We start from the raw sequence: 10,776 nt of genomic DNA on the forward strand, positions 1-10,776 counted from the left end.
CCTTTTCTGTTTCGTTTGGTAATGTCTGGTTAGGGTAGCACCTGTTTTGTGTTTAGTAATTAGTGGGGTATTTAGTCTGCCTGTTTTGTGTTTGGGGTTGTGCGGGATTGTTTCGTGTCTGTTACCGTAAGTTGGGGGGATTTCTTTTCTGGTCCTTTTATATTTAGTGTTTTGGCTTTAGGGTTGCTGGGCTGAGTCCCGTTATATTCCCAAGACTGTGTTAGTCGTCCTTTGTTGGAATATTTTTTCCCTTGCCTTGTAGGCTTGATATTTTGGACTTGTTTTTCTTCATTAAAGTAACTACATGTTTCACGTACCTGAGTCTCCTGCGCCTGACTTCACCCCTCCTGCAGAACTATTATTTGACAGCTTTCAACACCTTGTAGAGTCCATTCCCTGACAGATTAAGTCTTCTGACGGAAAAAGGGGGTGCATCTCAATATTAGGAAGGTGTTCCTATTGTTTGGTATACTCAGTGTATATTTGCCATATAAGTAGTTAGGCTTTCATACAGTATTATGCGCCAATGGTCCTATTAGACATTTATTCAGTAATCTTTCTTCTTTATCTAATGTGTTTATTCATTCAGAACTAGAAAACTAGGTTGTATTTACTGCAGTGTCTATTAATTGTCCAAACGGATGGCCGCTTTCCCATTCTATATTGCTATAGAAATTTCACAAATGCCTTACTATACGTCATTCCCAAACATTCTGTGCATTTATGAAAATGACCATATATAAGTGCTCGCTTGTAAAAAATAAAAAGCTTTCGTATTCTTCCTGGGGGTGTATATGAACAGATTTGAATAAAATTCCATGCTGCCAAAACGCTGTCAGTTCCACTTTAAGGAACTAGCTGTACATCTGTGTTTTCTTCTTACCTCCACTCACCTCTGAGCTATCTCTGCTAAGCCTAGCATTATTTCCCACAGTACTGGTACCAGGGGACCACACTGCCTGTGCTGGGCCTAGCAATGGTCCTATTAGACATTTATTCAGTAATCTTACTTCTTTATCTAATGTGTTTATTCATTCAGAACTAGGATGTTGCTAGGCCCAGCACAGGCAGTGTGCCATAGCCAATGAGAGCTACAAACAACCATAAAACGGTATGCCCTCTCCCTCAGTTGCCAATACACATCAACAACAAGATCAACAACTAATGCTAGCTAGTGGGGGATGAGATAAAACCTAAAAAGGTAACATTAGATAAACCCTCTCAAACCTTTTCAGTTAGTTGGCTGTCAAAATGTAACTGAAAAACGATGGGGATAATTGCCTGCTCGCTCTTCTGCAGTTTGCAGGCTAATGCATGCTTGTCCCAACCCACATTTAATCGATGCCAAATACATTTGATTGACAACTAAGTGAAATGCTAACTGATGATAACAGTCAAGTTCAGCATAGCCAGTTAGCTAGCAAAGCAATTCACATTTCTTGCTAGCTAACCAAATGACACCTGCATCTCTAGCAGTAGCCACCGAAAAACGATATGAGGGGAAAAGTCGGTCACTCATCCACTCCTCCAATGACATGATATCCAACCAGCAGCTAGATAGCTAATGTTAAGCTCCGTGTTTTTAGCTTGCTAATTAAATAGCTATCTACATAAATAGATACGCTAGCCCAGGAGTGTCAAACTCAATCAGCGCACGACCATTTTCAAAAAAACTAAGAATTTGTGTTTTTACAAACAGACATGCAACTGTGACCCAAATTGGCCATTGTTTTATTAGAACAAATATGGCCCTTTAATGTCCACCTATGTGCATAGGATGCTGTATATAACATTGTAAGATATTAAAACAAAAGAGATAAATAATATTTGTCCAGCCTTTGCTATGTTTGCATAATATGCTGCGACCCTAATTTTTACATTTAAATCAAACGTATTTAAAAACTCCAAATAACAAAAATGTAGCTATAGGTTGTTGTAACATTTAAACTTAAAGCGTGTTAAATTGCTTTGCACTGCATGGATCACCGGTGTGGTTGAATGCAGCATTGCTGTATGGTGAAATCAAAATGTATTGTAGTTGAGTAGCCAGCCTAGGCTACTGCTCTAATGTTGCTTTAATTGGCCTACATGTTTCTCCTTTGCATGGTGTTTTGTTTCTGGTTTTGTTTTTTGGTTATTCATTGTTAAACTTTAAAAACCGAAGCCAGACGGCAACATTTTAGAAGCCTAGCTAGGATTGTGGCATGTCTGTATACTTTCCCTCTGCTGCGCGCTGTAAACTGGACAGATGAAAGCAGTGCAATTGAAGATGAAATCACAGATGGATCGCATCAGGCTGTAATTTCATAAAGTAGATGACTCAATTGTTGACTCATTTATACTCGCTTGTTTGTCCTATTCGGCACACAGGCCTTGTGTTGGACACGTGCTGTTATAGAGTGATAAATGATGCTGGCTCATCTAACCAATAGGTGGCGCTATCACCGGTCCTAGGTTGGTAACTGTTCTGTGAGCAATAGAGAGAGTTGAGTTTTGGTCTCCATGATAGATAGTGGTCGTGCTCAACCTATTGAATCATTGAAACTGAAACGGTGCATCCCAAATGGGTCGAAGCAGCAAACAATGTAGCAGGCCAGCTGTGATTTACAACCTGATAGCAAAAAAATATGAACTACCCATAAATGTATTGGTTAATAATATTAATCATGCATTGACCTGCATCCATCTGTTCTGCCAACAATGCCTTGCTGTACAGTACGTCATGGAATTTTGAGTCAAATATAACCTATTTTTAAAACCTCTTATAAAGTTGGTTTTGAAGCATAAACTGGGAATTTTATATTTTTGACTGATATTATGATTGTCTGCTTCATATCTGCAAAGGAGTTTAAACGCTGTCAGTTCCACTTTAAGATAGATGCAGTGCATTCAGAAAGTATTCAGACCCCTTGACTTTTTCCACATTTTGTTACATTACAACCTTATTCTAAAATGGAATAAATAGATTTGTTTTCTTCATCAATCTACACACAATGACAAAGCAAACACATAGTGACAAAGCAAAAACAGGTTTTTAGAAATCTTCTCTGGTCGTTTGATTATGACACAAACAATAAGTGGAACAGATGATCTGCAGAGAAGATTCTGAGAATCTGATGGTATATATTTGGGGAAACATATTAGCGATAACGCTCAGGTTATGGCTTCTGTATCACTTGTTGCGTAATCAGTCTTTACCACATCCAGCAGCTTTATACAACCGACACCTCGCTGTGGAGAAAATACATGCTGACTCTGTTAGCCAGACTGCTTATTCATATACAGAACTCACAGCCTTGACGATGCACAGCCCACTGGCATACCCTCACCCCACCCCCACCCGTGACACTTCTGGGAAGCAGAGGCGTGTTCTAGCCCAGAGAGGGTAGGAACTAAGAACCCAGAACAGGGTCTCTGGTTAGGCTGACATGGTAGTGGCAAGGTGCCCTTTTAGTCAGAGCACAGTCACTGCAGATCCTGTAACCTGTATGCTGGGTTACCCTCTATACAGCAGCCCTGAGCACTGGGGGGATGCTATATTGCATGTAGTCTATAGATTTGTGTCAGTCAACAAAAATGTGGTTTGGTTACTGGCCATCCAGGTTAGGGGGAGGGTTTTGTCAGGGTGCTTTCCTTGGCTCATCACGCTCTAGTAACTCCTTGTGGCAAGCTGGATGCCTACAAGCTGACTTTGGTCATCAGTTGAATAGTGTTTCCTCCGACGCATTGATGTGGCTCACTTCTGGGTTAAGCGAGCAGTGTGTTAATAAGTAGGCGGCCAGGTGGGTCATGTTTCGGAGGACGCATGTTTTGACCTTTGCCTCTCCCGAGCCCATTGAGGAGTTGCAGAAATGAGACAAGGTCGTAACTAGCAGTGGGAGAAAATTTGGTAAAATTAAAGATAAAAAATATACTGTAAGGTCTGTTTTGTACTGAGATTGGCTTTGTATCATAGTACACAGTGCATAGAATCACATTACCGCAGACATTAGGCTACAATGTTGCCACATCACTTAATCTACATACATAATCACTTTCCTGCCATTAATTGCACATTCACTGAGGTCCTCTCTTCCAGGTTAACTGGTGTGTAGGAGTGCCACCATCATAACCACTTATCGTCATCATCTCAGCTGATGATTTCTATCTGATCAATCTTTCCACTGTGAGGTTTGTGTGATGCCCTTTTAGTTTAATCACTGCCTGCCTGCCTGTCTGTGTACCCACTATTAGCAACCTGGTCTGAGAGCATTTTGTATTATTCTGTTGATTAATCCGAGCCACTCCTTTAGTATAATATGTTACAAATTACAATTCGTATTATATGTTAGAAATTTGCAAAACGTAAAATATGTGACGAATTTGCCAAACATATGATATGTTACGAATTCTAGCTAGGTGGCTAACATTAGCTAGCTGGCTAACGTTAGCTAGGCTAGGGGTTGGGGTTAAGGTTAGGATTAAGTTTAGGAGTTAGTTGAAATGCTTAAGGTTAAGGGAAGGGTTAGCTAACATGCTACGTAGTTGCAAAGTAGCTAAAAAGTACTAAGTAGTTGCAAAGTTGCTAAAATGTTTGTCATGAAATTTGAACACACAACCTTTGGGTTGCTAGACGTTTGCGTTATACGCCCACCCAGCCACCTCGACCAACCTGCTGTTAGTCACTCCACTGGGCTGCTATTAGTCACTCCTCTAGAACCAGGGCTTCTCTGAGCGCTGACATGCAGATAACTACAACTGTCTCATGGAAACCTCCAGAAACACAGTAGAGAAAAGATATGGGCATTGTTTTTCCACAAATGACAATCAATTGTGATGTCTAAGATGTTATTTTGAGTACTGTCACAAACATTTGCACTATAAACCAATCCCATGTGCAGAGAAAGGGAACTGGAGAAAGAACATTTTACGGAAATTATTGAAATAATTCACTTTTTTATCTCGATTGATATGCTCAAAACCTCTTTTTTTTCTTTACATTTTCAGTAAAGTTGCTTGGTGCAGAAAATGTCAGCTAACCATTTGATGGCAGCAAACACAGAGTAGAGATGCGATAAGGGCGTGTTTTTATTAAACAAAGAACAATGATCAATTGACCCTCTGCTAAGCCCTGCCCCCCATGGTTACTGTTGCAACCTCGGACAACATTTTCCCGTGAAAACAAATTCCCCCTTCTGACCACTGACGAAATCCCCTCGCAATGATCCAGGGATCCCAAACTCGCTCCTGGGGCTCTCTCGGGTGCATGTTTTGTTTTTTGGGAAAACCTGTCTTAATCTACCCTGGAAGCCTGTCCGACCATAGTGCAGCTGTAAGCAAGCGGGTCAGATCTGCTGGCTAGTGTCATGACTTCCGCCAAAGTCGGCTCCTCTCCTTGTTCAGGCGGTGTTCGGCGATCGACGTCACCGGCTTTCTAGCCATCGCCGCTCCATTTTTCATATATTCATTTGTCTTGTCTTGTTTCCATACACACCTGGTTTTCATTTCCCCAATTAAGCTACTTGTATTTAACCCTCTGTATCCCATCATGTTTTGTGTGTAATTGTTTCATGTTTCTGTGGTTTCTTTTTACGCGCTTTACTTTTGTTATGTTCCGTGTTTTTGACCGCATTTGATTTATGTTGTGCTCTCGTTTTGGAAATTGAATAAAGTGCGCCTGTTTACATCACGCTACTCTCCTGCTCCTGACTTCGCCTCTTTTACACACGCTGACACTCCGCATTGAGTCGTGCTTAAGAACAGCCCTCAGCCGTGGTATATTGGCCATATACCTCACCCCCTTGCTTAAGTCTAAGATTGCGTTCCCCTAATCAGACGTTGCATGCATCAACCAATGATTGTGTGCCACGTCTTTGACCGTGTCATCGACTGACAGATTGCTATTACATATGACGTGGTTAGCTGATACTTCAAATACCTATCAAGTCATTATAAGATTTGACATGCCTAATACTTACAAACAAATGTGCAAAGTAGTGGAACGGGTAAAATACCATGAATAGAAATTACTGAAATTATTACATTTTGTTTTCTATTTCAATTGATATGTTCTAAAATGTTGACATATATCAATCATTTTCCCCTTAAGATGTTCAATATTAAAGTTGCTTTGTGCAGAACATGTCAGGTAACTGTTTGATAGAAACCTCAGCAACCAGAGGTAGAGAGAAGGGCAGAGATTACACAGCCTGCTATCCCAGTCATGTCCAAAGCTATGGTCTGGACGGGGATAGGGGAACCACAGTGCTGGAAACCATTGTTTGAGTGCAGAAGGGTGGAGCAAGTGTGTGTCAGAGTGTCACTTTCCTGTAAACCCAGGTGAGCAAACGTTAGGTGGTTGGGGGGTTCTGTGTCGATGTGATGATGTCTTCCTTCTCTTGGTTAGACCACACACACACAATACCGTACTCGGTTCTCACAAAGAGCAGCAGACTTCTGATGAAAGCAGGCTCAGTGGCACTAAGCTTTTTCATGTGGCAGTTTCTACTTCCCACTGAGAAGTGTGTGTTTGCTTCTGAAACGATCATTTTCTGCTGCATAACTGTTTACAAATATAAATATACATACATACACAATTCTCTCTGTGACTTTTTATTTTAATTATACAGGTGACAAAAGCAGCAATCCCCCCTACTCTCTACAAAAGCCTTCACTGTTGCCTCCATGCAGATTGCTGTGGAGGCATTCCATCATCATTTCAAGGTACTGTAAGGTTAACCATTTCCAGAACTGACAGTCAGAGTTGCATGTCACTCAAACGTTCCTCATACCCCAGAAGTAGTTCTGTGGCAATTGGGTAGGGCTGTGAGTACATGTGAGGGGTTTTCTCATGTAGTCTTTCTAGGTTGTCCTCTTTGTCTGGCCCCACGCTGAGATGAACAAGGTGGTTAGAAGTGTGGTCAGCTAAACACCCCACTTGTTCATTTTTTGGTTTATTTGTCAAGGACCATGTACGTGCAAAAACCCCACTAAGGAGAGACAGAGAGATAAAGGTGTGCAATGGTTTGGAGAGCAGATTAAATAAATGTTTTCACAACGTTTTTAATGACACTGTAGTAAACTATTAGTGCATTTTTCACTTCCATTTTCCAAGTCTGTGTGCATGTGAGCGTGCGTGCATGCATGTATGAAAGTGTGTGTGAAAGTGTAAATTAGTTTCTCTACTATGAGCTCATTATTATCTACTTGTCCTGCAACAGCACCAGTCACCTGGCTAAGTTTTCTTTTGAGAGAGGAGTGGATGGAGAGCGTGAGTGAGAGGTGGTGTGAGCTTGTCACAGCCCCCCCTATTGTGTGTGGGTGGAAGCTGTGGGTTCCAGTCACCCAAGATTTTATAAGACTGAGATGCTCAGATAGAAGCACACACCTCCTGCACACAGAGGCGACACACACACTCACGCTCCTCTCTCACACACTTTGCACCATGAGCGGTACACAGGGCTATCCTTACCCCCAGGTGTTTCTAGTGGACAGTGGTAGAGGTCCACAGCCGTCGGTCCAACCTCCAGGCATGCTGCCCTGCTGGTCCTTCCCTCCTGCCCATGAGAGAGTGATGGAGCGGGGCAGGGTGAGAGGCAGCAGGGGGCTTGGCTCCTGGAGCCTGGCTATGGCTCTGCTGTTTCTGCTGCTGCTGGTGTTTGGGGCATTGGGACTGGGTGCCTACCAGATAATCAAACTACAGACTCAACTCGATGGGATACAACAGGTCTGCAAGAGCAAGTCTGCTCTCTGATTTCTATTTGTATCAAAGGGTCTCTGTATTTCGTCACTTCTCTGTCTCATAATGTTCTTTCTGTATGATGTCAGCATCTTTCTTTGCAATGACACTGCACTGATCCTCTGTCAAAACCATCAATGAAATAGACGCATTGCGGTAGTTCATTTTTAGTATCTCCTTGCCTTTCATTGTTTTTGTTGTTGGCTAAAACATCTTAACTTACTGATGAGAAAAACAGAGACATATAGTAACAAAATGCAATATCGTAGCAACAAGAAGAAAAAACTGAACCCAAAAAAAGATGCCTCCTACCATTTAATTATCACCTTGATGATTATTGTGACCATTGGAAAAGGAGTGGGAGACTGGTGAGGGGTAGGGGACAGACAGAGGTAAAGTGTTGATGGAAAATAGGCAAAACAGGCTTTAACTTTTGTGCAAGTTTTCTTGCTGCCTCTGCATCTCAGACTATTAAGTAGCAGTGACATTTAAAGATGTCAGCCCAGACCGGAATCTGTTCAGAGTTGTGGTCACCAGTCCAGCGGTGCTACAGGAAATCCTTGACTCAAAATACAAATTCAGAGAAAAGCTGATGTTCAGAGTATCTTAGCGCTACATTTATATTGATCACTCTTAACCACAAAATGTCACGTAACATCTGTGATGTGGATATTTTATATTGATGTGAAAAACCTTGCATGTGTGTGTGCTAATGTGAAGTGGCAATGAGATTTCTCTCTTCTTTTTTCACAGGAAATTAACATTGAGATTGATGGTCGTGGGCCTGAGAAGCTAGTGGGTGACCTTCCAGAGACCGATCCAAACAGGGGGAAGACAGCCGGCAGACCTGCAGCACATGTTATAGGTAAGCTGGGGCAGAGCCGGCCCTAGCCACTAAGCGACATAAGTGACCGCTCAGGGCCCCGCGGCCACTAGGGGGCCACAGACCAAAAATAAATAAAAATGTGGGTTTCAAATTACAGTTGTGAGTTAGAATAGTAGAATACACAAGGTGCAATTTCTAAATTTGGTTGTGCATCAGCAGTTTTTATTTTATGTCAGTCACTAAATTAGCCTATGTCAGCCAATTTTTTATTTATTGGTAAGTTGGTCTAGCCAGCTATCATGATCGAATTACCGACCAGGCACGCAGGGCACATTCCCAGGGCCCTTGACCTCTAGGGGGCCCCCATTGATTTTGTTAGTCACTCTCACTCAGATATCATATTAGCATGATAAAAAAATTATGTATCTCCACCCTATGGCAAAATGAGTAGAATTGCAGGAAATTGGCTGTAAAACTGCAAAATTGTCTCTCCGCCCCATGGCTAAATTAAATTAGTTATGAAACTGCAAAATCTCTACCTCATGGCAAAATGTGTATAATTGAAGTAACTCTAAAACATATTTTCTCTCCACCATCAAAATGTTGCTTAGGGCTCCCAAAATGCTAGGGTCGGCTCTGGCTGACTGCAGTTCAAATCAAAAGTTTAGTTACTTTGTTTTGGTGTGTAGGTTTTTGCTCCAGCCCTGCTCTAACATACCTGATTCTATTAATCAGCTGCTCATCAGGGCCTTGATTAATTGAATTAAGCATGCACTCCTGATGTAGGCCCAGTGGAGTGTCATCTCTAACACCATTCTCCCTGCTGTCCCTGCTGTCTCCCTTTGTCTCCCTCAGGCCGGATTGAGAAGCATGTTTCACAGAATACCTTGCGTTGGGAGCCAAAGGCGGGGCGGGCCTTCACAGAGGGGGGCGTGGTCTATCGGGATGGCGGTCTGCAAGTCAACGAGACTGGGCTCTACCACATCTACTCCCGGGTGCAGTTTGAAGCCAATCACTGCACCCCTACAGATGCCTTGGTTCACTCTGTGTTTGTGAGAAGGCCAGGGAATTTCAAGTCTCTCACCCTGATGGAGGGGCACAGGGAGGGCTACTGCAACCTGGGCTCTCATGGGCATGTCTGGACCTCGGGGAGTTACCTGGGATCCACACTGAAGCTTGAAAAGCAGGACTGGCTATATGTGAATGTCTCCCATCCAGCCATGCTCAGCCATGCTCATCATGCCAACTTCTTTGGACTCCACAAGATCTAGAGAACAGGAGGAAATCTGTTTCATGTCTATTTTCTGGCCAATGACCATTATATTTTGGCAGAACAGTAATGGCAGTGCAATGAGCATTAATTTATTTATTTGTGATGTTAGAAGTGCAGTGGGTTTCAACTGATATTTAAATCCGGGAAACCTTAACACTAATATGCTGGTGAGGAAAGTGGTATTTAGTATTTATTCTGATAAAAAAATTGACACTGATGATCCCAGCAGCAGGTCTGAATGTATGTTCATTAGAACACAGAGAAATAATATGCATGTTTGGGATTTCATATAATGTCAACGGGTATACAATGTTCTATTGTAATAAATAAGTATTTTAAAGAGTTCTGACTTTTTGAGGTCTTTGTCAGATGTCTGTTTGAATGTCGTGAGTGTCCGTGCTTGCAAAAAGAAGGACCATCAGTGTTCTTTTAATCTGTTGTTTTTTTGGTTGCATTGAGCTGGGTTGTGGACATGAGGTTAAGGTTAAGGTTATGGCTACACTCTTAGAAAAAAAGAGTTCCTAAAGGGTTCTTTGGCTGTCCCCCTTTTTGGTTCCAGGTAAAACCCGTTTTGGCTCCAGGTAGAACCATTTGGGGTTCCATGTAAAACCCTCTGTGGAAAGGGTTCTACATGGAACCCAAAAGGGTTCTTCAAAGTGTTCTCCTATGGGGACAGCCAAAGAACCCTTTTAGGTTCTATATAGCACTTTTTCTAAGAGTATAGGGTGAGCATTGTGTTGACATGAGTTTAGGGTTAAGGTTATAGCTACTGTTAGGGTTGAGCCAGGATGTGAATGTAGGAGACATGTTTCAAGCTCATGGTTGCCTGTGGTCTCTTGATGAGGTAGCGCTGCTTGCGATTTCAAAATCAGTGCAAGAGAATTGGACTACCAGTGTAAATGCAGCTCAAAATAAACAGAGGCAACAGTATCTGAGTGTCAACTGAGAGAGAGCTTAGTT

The 10,776-nt window shown here is 42.2% G+C and overlaps 1 protein-coding gene across 1 annotated transcript; it reads left to right on the forward strand.

The window, feature by feature from the left end:
* Positions 1 to 7,360: 7,360 nt before the first annotated feature.
* On the forward strand, positions 7,361 to 10,153 carry tnfl6 (Tumor necrosis factor ligand superfamily member 6). Its single transcript, NM_001141318.2, is given in 3 exon segments — positions 7,361 to 7,705; positions 8,471 to 8,582; positions 9,399 to 10,153. Coding segments are annotated over 3 exon segments (810 nt in total). The 5' UTR covers positions 7,361 to 7,423; the 3' UTR covers positions 9,815 to 10,153.
* Positions 10,154 to 10,776: the final 623 nt, after the last annotated feature.

The sequence above is a fragment of the Salmo salar genome, chromosome ssa23 (genome assembly GCF_905237065.1).
Source record: "Salmo salar chromosome ssa23, Ssal_v3.1, whole genome shotgun sequence".
Taxonomy (NCBI): Eukaryota; Metazoa; Chordata; class Actinopteri; order Salmoniformes; family Salmonidae; genus Salmo; species Salmo salar.